At 41.2% G+C, this 18,650-nt stretch overlaps 1 protein-coding gene across 6 annotated transcripts in view; it reads left to right on the top strand.

Annotated features, from left to right (window-relative positions):
* Window positions 1-772: 772 nt before the first annotated feature.
* The window catches only part of PXK (PX domain containing serine/threonine kinase like), a 34,590-nt gene continuing 16,712 nt past the window's right edge, over window positions 773-18,650 (top strand). For 4 of the 6 annotated variants that reach the window (XM_066195829.1, XM_066195830.1, XM_066195833.1 and 1 more), the window contains exons 1-6: window positions 774-934; window positions 11,152-11,202; window positions 11,860-11,907; window positions 16,060-16,246; window positions 18,152-18,229; window positions 18,401-18,474. In XM_066195829.1, the coding sequence (XP_066051926.1) occupies window positions 833-934; window positions 11,152-11,202; window positions 11,860-11,907; window positions 16,060-16,246; window positions 18,152-18,229; window positions 18,401-18,474 (540 nt within the window). In that variant the 5' untranslated portion in view covers window positions 774-832. Of the gene's footprint in view, window positions 935-11,151; window positions 11,203-11,859; window positions 11,908-16,059; window positions 16,247-18,151; window positions 18,230-18,400; window positions 18,475-18,650 lie in introns of all 6 variants that reach the window. The other 2 variants (XM_066195831.1, XM_066195832.1) reach the window with 1 other exon arrangement.

Raw genomic sequence — 18,650 nt, forward strand, 5'->3', positions numbered from 1 at the left:
CTGATCTCCCCGGGGCTGCAGCTGCTGTTGCCGCTGTCGGTGCCGCCGGGAGCAGCAGGCGCAGAAGACTTGGGCGGCGGGGCGACGCTCCTGCACTCATGGCCTCCCCTCCAGCCCCTTTCCCCGTTATTGCCCGCGCAGACGAGACTGCTCATGTCCCCCATCCCTCCCTATCGCTCACCCCAGCCGTGTCCCCCATCCCTCCCAGTGCCCCATCCCTCCCAGTGCCCCATCCCTCCATGTTCCCCCATCCCTCCCAGTCCTCCATCCCTCCATGTCCCCCCATCCCTCCCAGTCCTCCATCCCTCCATGTCCCCCCATCCCTCCCAGTCCTCCATCCCTCCATGTCCCCCCATCCCTCCCAGTCCTCCATCCCTCCATGTCCCCCCATCCCTCCCAGTCCTCCATCCCTCCATGTCCCCCCATCCCTCCCAGTCCTCCATCCCTCCATGTTCCCCCATCCCTCCCAGTCCTCCATCCCTCCATGTCCCCCCATCCCACCCAGTCCTCCATCCCTCCATGTCCCCCCATCCCTCCCAGTCCTCCATCCCTCCATGTCCCCCCATCCCTCCCAGTCCTCCATCCCTCCATGTCCCCCCATCCCTCCCAGTCTTCCATCCCTCCATGTCCCCCCATCCCTCCCAGTCCCGCGCTGCCGGGGCGGAACCCGCGCGGAGCGGCGGCCGCGGCGCCCCCTGGCGGCGGGCGGTGGCAGCGGCGGCGGCGGCGCTAAGGCCCCGCGGCGGCGCTGCCGTGTTGACAGCGGCGGCCGCGCCGGGAGCTGCCCCGGGAAGCGGGTTGGCGGCGCCGGTTCTCCGCTCCCAGCTCCGCTATGGCCTTCATGGAGAAGCCGCCGGCCGGCAAGGTGCTGCTGGACGACACGGTGCCGCTGACAGCGCAGATCGAGGCGAGCCAGAGCCTGCACTCGCACACGGTGAGCGGGGCAGGCCGGGCCGCGGGGGCAGGCGGGAGCGGCCGGGGCGGGGGAGGGAATGGAGGGAGCCGGTAACGGGGGGCCGGGGGGTGCGCGGGGTCCGCGGGGCCGGCCGGGGCACGGCGGGAGCGGGGCCGGGCGGGGGCCTGAGCTGAGCCCGCGGCAGCGGGGCCGGGGGTGGCGGGGGGTGCGCCGGGGCACCGCGGGGTGGGCTGGGGGCGAGGGGAAGCGGTGCGGGAGGCAGCGGGGCCGCGACCTCGCAGCGCGGGTTGCAGCGCCCCGGAGCCCCTCGGTGGGGTGCGGCGGTGCCGCCGCTGCCCGGAGCGGAGGGTCTTTCGGCTCCTTCGCCCCCTCTGTGTCCGCGGGGTGGCCGGGGGCAGCCGGCGGCACCCCCCGGCAGGGACCGCCAGGGCTCTGCGGGGGCGGCCGCCGCGGGGTTCGCGCTGTCTGGCGTTCGCTCCGGGCCAGGCCCTGTGAGTTACTGTAATTCCTGCTTTCCTCGGGCTGTTGCAGCCTCTGGAGCAGAGATGGGCTCTGGCTGCCGCGTTTCAGTGGCTGTGATGAAGTTACACGTGAATGGGCTGCATTTGCCTCCGGGTGCTGCCGTGTGGCGGAGCGGCGGCTGTGAAGCTGCAGAGACCCCGCAGCCCCAGCCCCGCTTCGCTGTGGGGAGCGGCGGCACTCAGCAGAACAAGCCCTGCCGAGACTTGCGTGTCACAGATTGATTCTTTTGGGATGCCTAGGACGTATGCACAGTGCTTCCATAAGAACTGTCTTGGAGCATGCAGTAATAATCCAAATTCTGTAATGTCCTGTTTGCAGTCATTTTCCGCTTTAAAAACCGGATTTCATTATGGTATGACCAAGCAGTAGTGTGAATCAGAGAACTGGCTGTCATTTCTGATTCCTGCTTTAGCTGAGAGCAGGGATGCTGGAGAGGAGGCCAGAGGTATCTCAGCAGTAGGTACTCTAGTGGGAAGCTTGCTTTAAATGGAGCGAGGGTTTCCTTACATCCCTTGCATAGTTCTGGTTCCTGCATTGTGGGTCGCTTCCTGGTTCCTTGCATCTGTTGCATACCCTTAACCTGAATGACAGTAACTGTAGATTCACCATGGGGTTTACAACTAGTTTACAGATTGTCTTATTAAATACTCTTCATATAAATAATTCACACCTAAGAAATGGTTTGTTTTTTGTCTGCGGAACTCACATTTACTGATATTCCAGTCTTTCTCTGAACAGAAGTTATCTATGAGAAATTGTGTAGGTCTTGTGAGTCTAACAGGCTGTGGCTCTCAGTTGTTGCAACTCCTCTTCTTATAAGTAAGGCTAAAGAGGTTTATTTCCTGGCAAGTGTGATGCTTTTTACCTGTTACAGTAGCTGAAGGATGGGTGTGCCAAGTCCCGTGAGAAGTTGTGTAACTCCTAATACTCCCCAGTTAGTAAACCAGATTAAGTTTCATTGGTAACTTGTTTCCTTATTATACTTTTTTTGTTAGTGCAAATGACAATAGTATTTTGTGTTCTTTGCTTTAGTTTGCATGATTCTGGTTAGAAAAGAAAAAGTCACAAAATTCTTTCAGAATGATAACTTGGAAGAGCTTTTTCAATCCAGACTTTTCTTGTGTCATCTTTCTGAGGGAGTTTGATAGCAAATGTTCCCCCCCCCCCCCATCTTTAATTTCTGTATTCTATTATTATAACAGGTTTGCAGAAGAATTCTCTACTGTTTCATTCTGATCTTTTCTTAATAACAGAATGCTGGAGCACCAGGCCTTTCAATTTAAAATCTGTCTCTAAGATACGTCTATTAGTAATTGTTTGTTTTATTGCAGAAGCTCTGTTGATAGCTGTAAGATGGCTTGAAGTGTGTGTGGCACAGATGGTTTATATAGAGCCAGTGTGGAATAACAAAATACAGGGAGCCATTAACAGAGACTTGGTTTCTTATTTGATGTAAGTGGACTATTCTGTCATTTCGGATACTTCATCTTGTGTCTCTGGTGTCTGAATAGTTTGTTTATTGGTGGGTGATGCTGTCCCTGATTTGAACTTTCCTGTTTCAAAATAAGCCGGAGAAATAAATCCTTGTCTCTGAAGAGGTGTGTAAATGAAGCCATTCTAAGAAATAAGGGTTGAAGTGTTTTTGTGGGGCCTGAAGACTGTATTTTACTTTGTTAAATTATAGTTAGAAGAAAGCAGATTGTCATTAACTGAATGCTTTTTACTTTTGTTCCTCGTTCCACCTCAAAGCGGTCTTCAAAAGATGTAGATCTATAAAACCCTTTATCCCAAACTAATGTTTGGAGAACTAGGTCTGTTCTAAAGCAAAGGCAGCCATGAAAAAAAAAATCTATTCTTTTGTCAGCAGTATGTATTAAGATTTTATAATGTTGTTTAGTGTTGCAAGAGTTCTTTTAAACTGGGGTTTGTATTTTTTTTTTCTTCTAAAAGCACTCATATGAAGATGGCTTAGACTGAGTTTAGGTGCAACTTTAATATGGCAACTGAACTAGTAATTATGTAAACCTTCTGTTGGTGCTGAAAATAGCCAATCTTCTGAAAAAACAGCTAAGGAAAAGGTGAAGAATTTCAGGAAAAGCTCTGTAGACGTGGTGAAATACCACACAGAAGACCAAAGCTTGTGTCTAATGAATAGTTTGCTTTTGTATTGTTCTAAGCAGTTTCTGTTAATTTAAATTTAGTACAACAGACTGGGTAAGTGTAAACTTCATAGTATTGAATCAAGGGCTGTACTTGGCAGAGGCTGAGTTTCTGTTTCCTGAGGCTGAAGGTGAAACTGAAAAAAACAAAACTGAAAACAAAACCTGAAACTACTATGTTCTTACTTGAATTTTCCAGAAACCTAAGAAGGGATCAAGCTACTTTTGAGGATTTGCACTTTTTGCTTAGTAAGAGTATGTCAACCCCCCCATGAATGGGTTTTTAGATTGTTAGGGAGCCAACTGCAAAATTATCTGATAGGCTCACAGGCTCAGCATGCTTCGTTCAGGTCAGAAGAGCTCAGAAGTTCTTACTGGACTTAGTACATCTGAGCTGGAACTTAATCTCCATGTTTTTATGTTGCAACAAAGAAATTGTTCACTGAGGTTTTCTTTCTGTGTATTTATTTCCAGTCATAACTGGAAGAGGAAAATGATGCATTTCTGTGTTTGCAAAAGTTGTTTCCCTGGTTAAGTGTGTTACAGGCAGTCTGAGTTTTGTTGGAATGTGCACTTAAATACAATTGATTCTATAGCATGGTGTTTACGGAGTCCATTTCATTTTGAAATACAAAAAGGTACATATTTCAGGTGTGTTCCAATGGCATCTCACCTAATAGATTTGAAATTACGAGAGCAAGCCCAGTCAGCTTCATTTTGTTTCTCTATGCTTCAGTCACTAGCACTGCGTCAGAGAGGCAGTAGCTGTGTAACGTCCAGGGGTGTGTTGGGCACCTTTCCATAACCATGAGTCAGTCTCTTTGTAGGTCTGTGTACCAACCCTTTTGTAGAAAATGAAGTTGTGTTGCTATTGCATTCTTTGACTTCAATAGGAGCAGGATTACATCCAATATACTAAGCCATTTGCAAGTGTCTCATCTTGATGCCAAATGTTGTGTTCCGACAACAGAGGCAATTTCAGCACTAAAGCTTTAATAAATTTTGGCTGTTAAACTTGCCTCATATTGCAACATTTCATCTGCGTGTTCACTATTTAATAGTGGCTTCTTTCTAAGCCTTAAAATAGGATGCTATTTTCTTCCGTGATAATCTAAACATTTTCCTTATTAAGAACTGCACATCTGTATGTGCAAGTCTTTTCAGCAGTAAAACCACTGGTGAGTTGTACACACTCTTCTGAAAATCTCTTAATTCTTTTCTGAATCGATTTTCCTTTTTCATGTGTTTCATATTTTGAAATTGAAGTAGTGAAACAGCCAGCTTTGATACAGTACATTGTTGTCTTAAAGACATTTGGAAATGAACGGCTGAGATAAATCCCTCTCTTAACAATCTTTCAGAGTTTTTAGTTTTCCTTAAGCAATGATGAATGTTGACACTTATGGCTTTTAGATTAGAAAAACGTTGAAAAAGCATTTATATTTTTCCTATATTGTTACAGATAGAAAAAATGGAGCCACATATTTCTAGGACTGTGGGGTTTAGTTTTAAAGCTTGTAAAAGATTTTGCACATCTGCTTTACAAGGAATTCAGTCTTTTCAAGGCTGCATTCACTTTGGACAAAAAAAGCATGACGTTACTTTTAGACATGGCTTTACAGGGAACAGGGAACTATGACAGGGAACTGTCATAATTCACTTGTTTGAGGTTTCAGAAATGCAGTTCCTCCACTGGACTTAGTCAGTAAGCTTGATTACCTCCCACCTCTCCTCCAGCATGAACTCACAAAAGATGGCTCTTTCATCACATCTAATTTTAAATATTCCAAACTTATGGTGATCTTACTAAATTAGTACTGGGTTTGTAGGTCCTGTGAAAATTATAGTCAAAATATTAGTTTCCATATTATACTTTAGTAAACCCAAATCAGAATATTTTTCTTGGCTACTGAATATTTCCTGAAAAACAGTGAGTAATTTGCCTTTCTGGTGAAGGTCATGGTGATGCAGAGCGCTGAAAATCTGTGATTTCTCATCTCCAAAGCTTTTCATGCTCACTAGGTTTCATTACATGTAAATGTGTGTCCTATTTTTCCCCTGCAGTTGTCCTACTTCATAGCTTTCACTTATTGAATGGCTGACTCATTACTACAGAAGGGATACAGTGTGTGAATGGGGCAACACAGACGCACACACACCTGCATTGTTTGGAAAGCGGGGAAACAGCAACCACTGCTGCTGCTCCTACCTCAGATGGGCTTAATGGCAGGTTGTGCCATAGCAAATAAATGCTGTGCCCTGTAACAGAGAGGCCTCTGAGGCTGGGCAGCTCCCCTGATGTTGTTGCTGCTTTTCACATGGGAGATTTTCTAAATAAACATTTAAAAGAGCTTCTTACTAGAAATTGTTCCAATCCAGCCTACTTAAGCAGGGATTGTATTCATGCTTAATTAGGCTTTCCTCTCTTTAATGCTTATAAAATAAAGCCCTTTCAAACTTTTAGTTGATGTGACCTGAAGGTGACCTGGATCTTTATAATGGTTGGCTTTTCAAGCCTGTTGGATTAAACAGATGTAAAGCAGAAATCTGTGGAAAAAGAGACTGACTATCCTGAGCTGGAAATTTAGACTATTTGCTTGGGGAAACAGAATGTATTGGCCAATATTGTTGACTCTCTACGTTTTATTATAAGAACCTCTTAACTCACCACTTTTTTTTCCCCTAATTTATCTCTGCAAAAGCCTTCTTTCCTGTTTGCTTCCTGTTTCAAAAACTAGGAATAGTGATAAAGAGCAATTGTTAAACATTTGGAGTGCTTTGCTGTGCAATTTTCACCCAGGAATGTTAACAAAATTTGCTGAGCAGCTCTGAGTTGCTGATGATAATGTTTTAATAAGTGCTGAAACACCAGGGACTAATCTTGGTGAATTTTGGAAAAAAAAAAAGAAAAATCCAACCACCTAAATCTTGGCTCTGCGTGAAAATGGGTAAGTTCAGGATAGCATTAATCCCACGCAGTGAATGTGAAACTGTTACCAGCAAAAGATTGGAGAAATGCAGTGTGGTTGTCCCTGATCCATGTGGTTATTTGGAAAATATCCCTTTTCAGAAACTATTCGCAACTCTGTAGTACTAGGAAGAAGAGTTTAGGAAATGACAGTGTGTACCTGGGGTCATATATCTTTCCCTGCTCCCGACCTCCTCCTCCCAGCACCTGTTTCAACTTTTTTTGACTAATTGGAGCAGTCAGGAAATGATTCCATAGGTAAAACTGCTTTTCTTGCCATCTTTAAAAATATATTTTGAGCTGCTGCAGGAATATCGAGGTTGTGCCATGAGGTGGCTTGACAGTACTGATAGGAAGAGCAGCAGATATACAAACCTTACCTGTGGGGGGGTCCCAGGGAGGTTGTTTCAGGAATGGTTTTGTGGCCTGTCTTGTTGGAGGCTCCTGCTGACGGTGACCTTGCTGCCCGTGGGCAAAGCAGAGCGGGAGGTTGTCTCTCTTCTGCAAGCTGAGACCCTTCTTTCCCAACCAGCAGCTGTTAGGGCTCCTTTGAAGTTATTTGGTAAACTGAGTAATAGGAAAAATTCTGAGCTATTCGTGTAGGAGTGAAAGATGCCATGGGAATTTCTACACGAGTCTAGCTAATATAGACCTCCCCAAGCCTGGTTGTTGATGCCTAAAATTGTTTGCAGGAGTGAGCCCTGGTAATTACTAGCTTTTTCTGGAAGTATTTCCACCCTGTTTTCCTACATTAGATGATGCTGCTAAGCAGAAATGATCCTGAGTGTGCCTCTGTTTTCATTATGCTTTCATTTATTTCCTATGGGCACAGTCTCAGTCCCACTATCAGGCTGTCTCAGAAGAAGATTGTTGTAATGCAGGTTTGTTTGGTTTTTTTTTTCCCCCTAACTAAAACAGAATTTGGCAGAGTAATAAAGGCTTTTGTACATTTAGACTTGAAGAGTTGAAAGCTCTTCTCTGGTCCTATGGGAAGCATATATCAGTGGTGCTAATTATAATCCCACGACAAGCTTGTTGCCACATGGAGGCAATAGGAAGTATCAACTTCTCACTAGAACTCAGCATACTCTGGTCTGCTGATTATGTGTAGCCATGGCAGATACTGGGAATGGGATTGCATTTCTTATCCTGGCTTTTCTACTGTTGCTGTTCTTTGACTTTCAATCTCGTTACCAGCTTTGGGCAAAAAGCCCCTCAGCCAGCTCAGAAGACCATTTAGGCTTTTTCGTTGGTTGTATTGACAGGGTAGTGCTGAGTTGGACAATAATTCATTATGGTCAGTGCTGAGGGAGAACATATGGTGGGTACTTGGCTTTTCCATACAGAATAGAACTAATGGCCACACCTGGAGAGTGTTTGCTCTTCTCTTTCCATTTGCAAACCCTGTGACATAAAAAAGGGACTTGATTAGTCCATTAAGCCACAAAAGCAGATATGGATGGGATGGGAAAATGCTCGAGTAAGTGTGGGGAAAAGTAGTTGTGGCCCAAATATGTTTTTTTTAAAAAATATAATCTTACTGTGGGAATGAGCTGTGAGTCCCGAGTTGTTTATCACAAGGCTCTCCAGAAGACCCGTGTTGACCAGTGTGGTTGTGTGCAGTAAGATGCTTTGATTGATGTTTAATGTATTTGTGTTCTGCCTGTCCTGGAGCATTTTCTCAGGGCACAATAGAGAATGACAATCACTGAATAAAGAGCAAGTGCTACAAGGGATTGAGCAATAACTCTGCTTCTTTCAAAATCCTAGAAAAGATGAATGACTGCACGTGGTGAATCATCACTGGCGTGGTTTTTCAGAGAAGCAGCCAATGTTCCTTTGAGACTTGACGAATAAGCGGTTGTTGCAATTTTTTGTCTGTGTGTGAAGTAGCCTCTTCTCAGCATGCAGCAATGGTCACAAAACAAGAAAAGCCACGTTAGTGGTGAATATGGATTTCCAGGTGTCCCATTATTTGATTTCTGTCACACAGTTTCCAAAGACAGTTACACTGGTTGGATGTTATCAGCTCTGTGGATTTGGGCTTCTTGTTTTGCAAGAAGATACCATAATTATGATTTCAAATGGGTAAGAGGAAAGAATATAGAGGGACCATGTCAAGCTGGCTTTCTGAAAATAGACACTTTAATTCTAATTTTACAGTCATCTCTCTTGGTTTGTGGCATCTTGGATTTCTCTAATTTCCTACTAAGCTGCTAGGACAAGAAGTGTTTTAAATCACTCTGGTTTTCATGCTTAGTAGTCTTGTTTCTTCTCAAGGCTACGTGGTTCCAACTTGCTACAGATATTTGACAGCTTTGATAATGAAGGATATTTTAAGTGAATTTTAGAAAATAGAATACCATTTTTGCCTCAGTGCATTGGGTTTTGGATGGAAATTTCAGTAAATAAAATTTGGATAAGGTAACGTTGAATATACAAGGTAATGACAGCTGGTAATTGTTGCCTTTGCCTCTTGTCTGGAACAGTCATAATTCTTGATTTACACTACTTACTTGGGAGATGTTAAATGAGAGTTTAATTCTGTGGAGGGGTTCTCTGATATGCCTCACTTTTTTTGCATCCAATGGTATATTTATGTTTTTCAGTTTAACAGCTTTTAGTTTAATTTCATTTGGGAGAGGGAAATTAGTTCTGTGAGGTTCAGAAGGCGAACTCCAAAACCAGAAGACACTTCCCAGTACCTGAAAGAAGTTACTTAAAAACTGATTGCAGTGGATTTTTAACTGTGCAGCCAAATTTATAATACATCATGAATTAAACACTCACTTAATTGAATTATCTACTTGGTATGCAGGTACGCGTCAGATAGAGTTATTGTATAGAGAATGGACAAATTTGCTATTAAACACAAGGTGCTGGAAATATTTTTTTAAATTTGCTATTATTGTTTATTCATGACCATTTGGAATTCAGCATTAATTTTAATAGCTGAAAAAACCCTGTAGGTAATGCACTGATCAGTCCTTTTTGTCTGTGTAAGGCTCCTGTTGATGTAACCAGTTCAGCAAAATTTTGGTGGCGTTTGAAATCAAAAAATTATTCAGCACTTCAGATAAACCATGTTTGGTAGCTTGTCCCTGGAGGGGTTGATGGCACTCTGAGCTCAGGGGCAGGTCCTGCCAGCCTAGCGTGGCTGAGTGTAGCAGAGGTGGTGAATGTGCTTAAAGGGCACTGGGGATGTGGCTTTTCCTACAACGTCAGAGTGGTACAATTAGAATACAGTGTAAAAGCTCAGCTTCTGGTGTGGCCACATCCCCCTCATCTTGCTTCGGGTATTCTCTAGCTCACCTCACTTCTGGAAATTTCTTTTTCTCGCAGCACTGTACTTTTTGGCTCTCCGTTTTCATGTTTTTCAAAGTAAATTATGTGGCCATGGGATTAATGGATGAATCCTATTATTAATTAATAATAAGATTTTATAACACAGATAAAAAGAGTTGTAGAGTTTTATGTGTGCTAATGACAAAGAAGTCTCTATTACTATGCTTTGCCAAGATTAATTTTAGTTTCTTACTAATCAAATATCTAAAATGGAGATTATAGGATCCTATAGGATTATAGGACTGTACATCTATATTCTAATCCATATATTTAGTGTAATCTATATTCTAGTATCTATATATTGTAGGATTCTATATATCTCTCTACAGGATCCTATAGGTCTATAGGATTTCCTTTTCTAGAAAGGAGAGTTGCCTTGTATATGATCTTTGAAATATCAGAAGTGTTTTCAAACTGAAACAGAGTAGGGGTAAGTAGGGCACTTTTTTGAAGTATGTCTGAGTAGGTGTAGGAAATAGTTCATATCTATTTTTGAGATAACTGGATAAATCTCAAATAAGGATATTGCTATATTGACCAGGTATTTTTGGCCAGATATTAGTCTACAAAAGGTGTAGTTGAACTTGAAATGAAGAGACTGAAAATAATTGTGATTTATGAATGTGATTGTGGTGGGAGAATAATTAATTCTTAAAATTCAGGAGTGGCTCACTGAGATTTAGCTATATCTGCATAGCTAATACATAAATATTTAACATTAAGTATGCATTATAAATGAAAAATTAACATCATGAGAAACAGATATGTTCTAGTTACTGAAGCACATTCCAAAGCTTTTGTGGTAACCTTTCTAGTACAGAAATAATGAGAGGCTGTGCAGCTGTGGGTATTTACTGGCATTTTACTTTGTTATGATGGTGGCAATAATTCCTGGGGGTACTTGTTAGATATTGGGGCTGAGGAGAGAGAGATTTCTTCAGCCGTTGTGGGTAGAGGTGTGTGCTGAGTATGCTTTTGCTGGCTTTTTCTGTAACTACATTAAACTGCTCAAGTGCTCCTCAGGTGTGCATGCTCCTGGAACTCTCCTTGTCCTCTGTGCTGGGAAAGCATTGTGGAACAACTGTTAGGGATGGGTCTGAGCAAACCCAGCTCTGACCTTCCCCAGGGTGCTGGATCTGAATTTTCTGCATTTGAATGTTAGTTGTCATGTTTGAAGAAGTGCCTGATAACTTTCTTCAGCTCATTAGTTCTAATTTCTAATGACCTTTTCCTTTTATTAGGAATACATAATCCGTGTCCAGAGAGGGGTTTCAACAGAAAACAGTTGGCAGGTAATTTCTTAAGTTGTAGTTCGTGTAACCAAGATTCTTTTTTTTTAGGAAGGGTTTGAATATTGTCTAGCTTTTAAAATTTGAGCTGGAAAGAGAATTGTTGATTTGGAATTGAGAACATGAAGTACTTGAATTCTTTTGGTCAAAACTAAGAGAAAAACAGTACTGCTGCCAGCTACAGAGGCATGTTGTCAGCTGCTATTCTGAATATTCCAGGAAAAATGCCTGTCATGTGTTTCTACTCTATGTTGGTACAACCATATTTTTAAAATCTCAAATGCCAATTTGCCTTTCTCAGTGCTAAAATCACAGCTCTGCTTATACAAGACCAGTGAAGCCAAGAAGTAGTAATGAAGATGAGTATGAAAAGTTGTTACATCTAATATGGCAAAAATGCCTGGTTGCAGACAGCTTTGCTCACAAGTACTACTTTAAGATAATTTTTAGAAATGCATTTTCTGTCTGATGGAATTGTGATTAAAAACTCTTTTTTGCTCTCTGGCAATATGATATAAATCCAGCAGTTAGGCATTTGTACAAAAACTGCAAAAGACGATGATTGTAAATGGGAATTACTTTTCTCTGATGGGATTTTGAGGAATAAAATGCTAATGGAAAATGTAATTTGTTTCCTGAACTTTGTCTTTTATTTTACAGATTGTGAGGCGATATAGTGACTTTGACTTGTTGAATAACAGCCTGCAGGTAATTTTCACTCTTGATATATATAAATGAAAAATGTCATTAGAAGAATATATTCAAAATCGTTATATTTTTATCTTGTGATATTTTTACATATTGTTGTGGAAAAAAAAAGCATTCTCATTACTGTAAAGAAAAACTGTGACTTCAAATATAACATGAATGTGTACTTATTCACCCTTAACTTTTCTCTTATAAAATTTGAATTTTAGCATCAACAGGATCAATTTATATAGAAATGGAGGAAATTGGCAGATACTGAATCTTTCTCTTCAGTCCTGGGACTTGTTCCGGTTTTATGCATTTTTATTTGTTCCTCCTTTGATTTGGTGAAAGCCAAGGCACATACCAACCTTATAAATTCAGCATTGAAGTGCTATGTGTCTCATTGTTTGTATTCGTCCAAAAGCACTACCAGATGCTGCTTCTTATGTGATGGTTTTCTGTGTCACTGAGGAGTGTTCCTTGGTCAGACACTGGACTTACTGTGTGTTTTCTTCTGCTTTTTAGGACAATTATTTCTTTTTAGTTTGTGTGGGAAAAAGCAGGGTATGTGAGTGTGTTTGGGAACGGGGGAGAAGCAGCAGCAATTAACATCTACAGGAGACAAACTCGTTACTTGAGATTTCCATACTGGGCAAACAAGATAAAAAGTGAATGGCATGATTTTTGAGGATAGATTTTTGTGACTTTGAAACGTTTCCCTTGTTAAGCGTTTCATGAATTCAAGAGCTTAATACTGCTTCCACTTTCTCCTCCCTGAGTCCAATCAACTATCTGCTTGATGAACCTTGATGAGCAAAGCCCTGTAAGGGTGTTGATTTGTGTGCTCTTAGAGCTCACTGTAACTGCTTCCTCTGCTGCAGGTGGATGGGGGCAAATCAGTCTTAATTCAACTGATGCAGCATGGTTGCCTTGGGGAATTATTCTGATAATTGTGCAGTAGCACGTACGAACTTTTATCATGACCTAGAAACCTTCTCTGTGATGTGCTGAATAAATGCAATACAGAGGTGTCTCCTGCCCTAGAGACGTCCAGGATTTAAAATTAGACAAACACCCATGGGGACACAAGGAGCTGAGATGGTACTAGTCATCAGAGTACCTTGGGGTCATTGTGGGCTTAACCATAGTTTTGATAGAGATCACAGAGAAAAAAAATTGTGAAAGTTTTAAACAGAAGGAAGAGTTCACTTTGCAGCCACGTATAACAGGCTCTTCTTAACCGTGAGGGAATAGAATGTGTAAAGGCATGAAAAGGCTTTGCTGCCTTCTCATTTACCTTTCAAATGAGGCAGCTTTAGTAGAGAAGGCAATGGACCTTTAAGACTTAAAATCCGGAAATGACAGGTACTGCGAAGTTAGGCCTATGTGGAAAATCTATTAAGTGAAGGTAAATAGGTTATGTATGGCGGGGTTTAAAAAGAAAAAACCTTTGTATCTGAAATTGAGGTGAATGATAAAAGTGGAGGGTCCAGGAAATTATCTGACAGCAACTTTGCGGAGTGGGACAAAGGGGAAATTTGACACAAGAGAGACTAAGATCCAGGACAAAAATGTCAGCTGCTTGGATAACTGGAAAACATTAAAAAGAATTATCAAAATGTACCTCTAACTTCAATGGGAGGAATGAGAGGGTGGCTAAATTAGCAGGCCACGTGCTTTAGCAGTTGGTCTCCTCCAGTGGCTCTTTTCTCCCACTGTTTCAGAGTTTTTTATAAATTACTCTTTGTGATGCTAGAGCTGAACTTTCCTCATCCATTAAGACAATGCAACACTTCTCTGATGTTTCCATCCAAAACTCTAACTATATTCCATCAAAATATTCAGGTCCCATGACATGTTTTAAAACTCTTTAATTCTCATCTTGTGTATACTGAAATTAGAGTAAACAAACAAAACTCCATACAAATAAGAAAATACCAAACCTTAATTATTTTTCTTCAAAGCTAAAAATCTGCTGTAAGAACTGCTGGAGCTTCTTTTGGGCGTAAAGCCCAAGTTCTCGAAGTTCTTGTGGCATACTTGACCTCTCTGTATGTTCGTGTGGATGTGTTTGAGCACAGTTGCAGCTGAGTTGGAATGCAAATTTTCTGTTCTTAATCTGCTACTACCTATGTGATAATAGTAAGGATTGAGAATTTCAGAATTGTCTAGGCTAGGTAATGCAGTCCTGCCAAATACCTTGGAAAATAATGAAGTGCGTGTATGTGACCCTGATTTGTATCAGAAAGTTTCAAGACAGATTCCCTGAACTCTCAGTTGTATCAGACTGAAAAGCTTCTTCCAGTCAGTTTTGCATTTTTTCCTCTTTACTTGCTTGACAGAGATCAGTGGAGATCATTGGCTCTTCTGTTTTGTCAAGCAAAGTGCTGGTACTGGAAGTACTGGAATTCACAGCAAGATATCTGGCTTTTGTGAAGCATTTTATTGCAGCTTTTGAACAGACATTCCTGAGGAGGCTGTGGTTTGAAGATAAGAATGTTAATTCCAAGGTTCTTCCGTGGCGAAGCCCATCCTGGCTCCAGTGGTGAGCTGGGGCCACTGAGAAGTAGTGTCTGAAAGCATGTGAGGTCTTTGCAAGGTCAGGCCCTCACTGAGGTGTTCTTCTGTGGTGGAGTGTTCTTGCTGTGCTGTGCTGTGTGTCTTGGCAGATTGCTACAGAAACCTGGGCCTGAATGTTACTTTCTGCTGAAAAATAGTACAAGTCTGATTTATACGTTTTGAAACAAATAATAGTGGTTGGAAAACATGTGAATTAGAGTCAGTTTCTCTCTGATGGTAGCTAATTGTCAGGTCAAGAAGGTAAAAGTGATGATGATTTGACATGCTTTTTAAGTGAGTAATACTAGAAAAGGATTTCATTCTTGTTTATAAACTCAGTTTTGAATTGAAATGAGTAGTCTGCCAAAGAGGAGATCTGTTTGCCTTTGGTGCTAAAACTAATTTGGTGAATTACTGGCTGTAAGAGATACATGGTTGATTTTAGTTTTTTCCCTGGTTTTTATTAACAGGTTCAGACACAGTTATAGTTCTTTTTCAGTCCATAAGTTGAAGTCAGAAAACAAGAAGTAGGGGAAGTGCTAAAGTTAGCAGGGGACAACTCCTGTGTTCAGATGAGGGAAGTAGAAAGGAAGGGGAATGCTACTTCTGCCCCAGTTTGTTGAACTAATCCGTTACTTTTACCACTACTTAAAATGAAAGTTATTCAAACACGAAAAGTCCCAGTCTTCTCCCTGGTGAACTGTTTGCTTTAGAAATGAGGTTATTGCATCTGGTGTAATTGATTCCTGCAACACACAGTTCTTAAGGATAACTCCCATGGAGATTCAGCTTACCCAAGGCAGGTGCTTTGATCTGCAGGACAATGATGTGTTAACAACACGAAAAATGTATTCTAGCAATTCACATGACGTAATTGAATCTGAACAGTAAAGATCTCTTTGATCTGATTTACACAAGGCTTTGAATTTTTTCATTGTCCTGTTTTGAAGGATTTCTCTGATTTTTTTTTTTTCCCTGAAGTTTTGGATCTCTTGTGTCAGTATAAAACAATCCCCTGGTACATTGCAGCTATTTCTGGGTTTAAAGATATATAGATGTTTAAAAAAATGTACAGGAACAAATTCAGAAGATAAAACAGACATTTGCACCATATTTGAAATGAGATATTGAAAATACTAATAGAAATGGTTTAACATTACCTACAAATACATAGAGGCAGAGGAAAGTTACTAATCTGCACTTGATGAAATAACAAAGCATAAATCTTACCCAGAAAAAATGGTAAGGTGTGAATTGTTTTTGTGCTGCGGCAAAAGTATGTCATAGAAAGAATCTGGCTGAAAATTGTAGCCACTTAGTATCTGAAAGTTTCAGGTTGTGATCTTAAATGTGTGACTCACTAGCAAAAATTCATCTCCTTGTATTTTCAGTGTCGTTCCACTTCCTAATCTCTTCACAGTGGGATGCGAGCTGTCATCTGACTCTGATAACGGTGCTTAGGAAAAATATAAAAGCTTGTACATACACAGTACAAAAAGAGTTATCCAGTAGTTAGCTTGCTGCTGAGAGACTTTTGCTTTCTGGGTTGCTAGTTTTATATCCTTGAGGCATTTTGAGAGCAAGGTTAGTAATTTTTCCTCTCTTTTTAAGATCTCAACTCTAAGTCTACCTCTTCCTCCAAAAAAGTTGATTGGAAATATGGAGCGTGAATTCATTGCTGAAAGACAGAAGGGACTCCAGGCCTATCTGGATGTAATTACTACCCATCACATACTGTCTAACTGTGAACTGGTAAAGAAATTCTTGGACCCAAACAGTTACTCTGTAAATTACACTGGTAAGTGGAAAATACAAAACTGTTCTTCACTTTGACTTCAGCACGTGCTGTGGATCTTCTGTGAACGCTGGCCAGGATCTACAGTGAAGCAAGGCGGGAACAATCTTCAAAATTATCATAGTGTGCATGTGATTATTTATGATAATGCGTCTCCAGCTCTGTGCATGGATCCTGCTGGGATTGTCAAATATAAATGTTTGAATTATTTCACAGAGGAGTGAAGAGGGTCAAGATCTGTATAATCAGAACTTGGAGGAGGGGGGTTGGTGAGGGTGACATCTACTTTTCACAATTCATAATAAATGAAAACAATTGCTCTTGGGAAATAATTTGGCTGTCACAGTGTAAGGTGGAGTTAAGTTTGTCAGCTTAGTGTTCTGTTAAAACAGCCCATTTTCTGAGCACTGAATTTTTCAAGAATTGTGGTTATCTTGTCCAGCTCCTACCCGTGCTTTGGGGTGTGAAACTTTTAGAACTAATTGTTTGAACTAGGTTGAGTACTTCTTCAAGGCTAGACTAAGCCAAACACTCTCTTCCCGCAGATACTGGAAAGTCACTGCATTTCTTAAAATAATATCCTAGTGGTCAGTTTCTTCATTACTAACAGTTTCTTCTTTGAATTTGTCTTACTTCAGCTTCAGCCATAGAATTTTAATAAATATTTGTCTTACAGACTGAAAAAACTTCCTCTTAGTGATGAAACCCACTCCACAAGTTTAGTTCATAGGCAAACCAACTCTTTGCAAAATGCAAAGCTTGTTTTCTTAGAAGCAGAGCCTACTGAAGCAGGAACTCGCTGCTTCCTTTTCACTTATCTTTTTTTTCTCTCCCTTTATGTAACATGCTTGTGTCTTCAGCTTCAAAGTGCAAAGAACATTTCACGATATGATAAGCTGTGCAGGAGTTGTAAATTATTAGTAACTCTTTAAGGATGTGGGTTTTTTGGCTGATGCTGAGCAAGCAGTTGAAATTCTCAAGGAGGCATTGTGACTTCTGTGTTAATTCTGAGCACTTTCATCAAGATTGTTTTTCCTGAAAGTTACTGGGAGGCTGGTGACACATGTCATTGCCTATGGTCTTTAGGGACACCATCAGTTTGTCATTTCTTAAATACTGGAGCAGAGAGATGATATTTTCTGTACATTTTTGTAGCATATTTCTAAAGAAAGAAGATACAATGCAGAGAGAACAGTGCATCCTTACCTTTTTGCTGTGTTTCTATGCCATTTTAGAGAAAATTCCTTGTTGGCATGAGTCCCTTTCTTCCCCCCGACTTCTCATTGAGATTTCCCCTCAAGCCACTTCATGAATAAACCAGTTGTGCTCCTAGCTGTGGGAGAATTCACTAACCAGATGAGTGTCCTCCCCCTTGGCCCCCCAAAATGTATGAAGACTCATGATAGCTGGCCAAATACCTCTGCCTGCACAAAAAAGGGCACAATAACATATAGTGAAACAGAGCTAATTAGTTTACATAAACTACACTTAGTAATAGCAACATAGATGGATGTCAAAGAGATAAAAGGACTTTTACAGATATAGCAGAAAGACTTGAGTTCTAATGTTGTGCATACCTAGTGTGGGAAATCTGAGCTGTGATTTCGACTTAGAAATGTAGATCAAGTACAGATAGAATGGAGACTGGTAAGCTAAGTTTTCTAAGCAGTGCTTTCTTTGTTTTCTCTCTGGATTTGAGTTAACAGGTTAAAAATGCAAATGGCCTCTAACTGTGTTTTTATCTGATTTCCTTTTGAATTGATTTTGCTGACTTTTAGTTTGAATTCCTGAAGGTTTCCTTCTGGCTTCGGACCTTACCTCATATGTGGATGATTACATTAAATAGTGTCTTAAAAGCATTTAACTTTTTTTTTTTTCTCCCTCTTTGTCTCCTTTTTTTCTTTCCAGAAATTGCCTTACAGCATGTTTCAATGTTCTTCCGATCAGAGCCAAAGTGGGAAGTAGTTGAACCATTAAAAGATATAGGTAAGAGGGGCATGTGTGCATGAAAACTTACCTGATTTCTTTCTCAACTATGAGTTGTCCTAGGATTCCAATACTGTCTTTGCTCACAGACCTTATCCTGCCTGTAAGCTGCGTGATTTAGCAGTGTTTAATTAAAGCTGCTGCTGACTTTTTTCTTTACTTTTTCTGTAGGTTGGCGAATACGTAAGAAATATTTCTTAATGAAAATTAAGAATCAACCAAAGGAACGGCTAGTGCTAAGCTGGGTATCTATGCTTTAATTTCATACTTAAGTCTTTCTCAATTTCACTGAAAGTTTGATTTTGACTACCATGTGTGAGTGATGGATGGGGAGAGAGAGAGATTGAAGAGCTTGGGCTTTGTGAGGGCTTTGGAAGCCTTTAGGTAGATGCGTGGTGTGGAATTTCTTGTATTTCTTTCC

Source organism: Chamaea fasciata, unplaced genomic scaffold (assembly GCF_029207755.1).
Source record: "Chamaea fasciata isolate MVZ Bird 193981 ecotype frontalis unplaced genomic scaffold, bChaFas1.0.hap1 SCAF_13, whole genome shotgun sequence".
NCBI classification, from domain to species: Eukaryota; Metazoa; Chordata; class Aves; order Passeriformes; family Sylviidae; genus Chamaea; species Chamaea fasciata.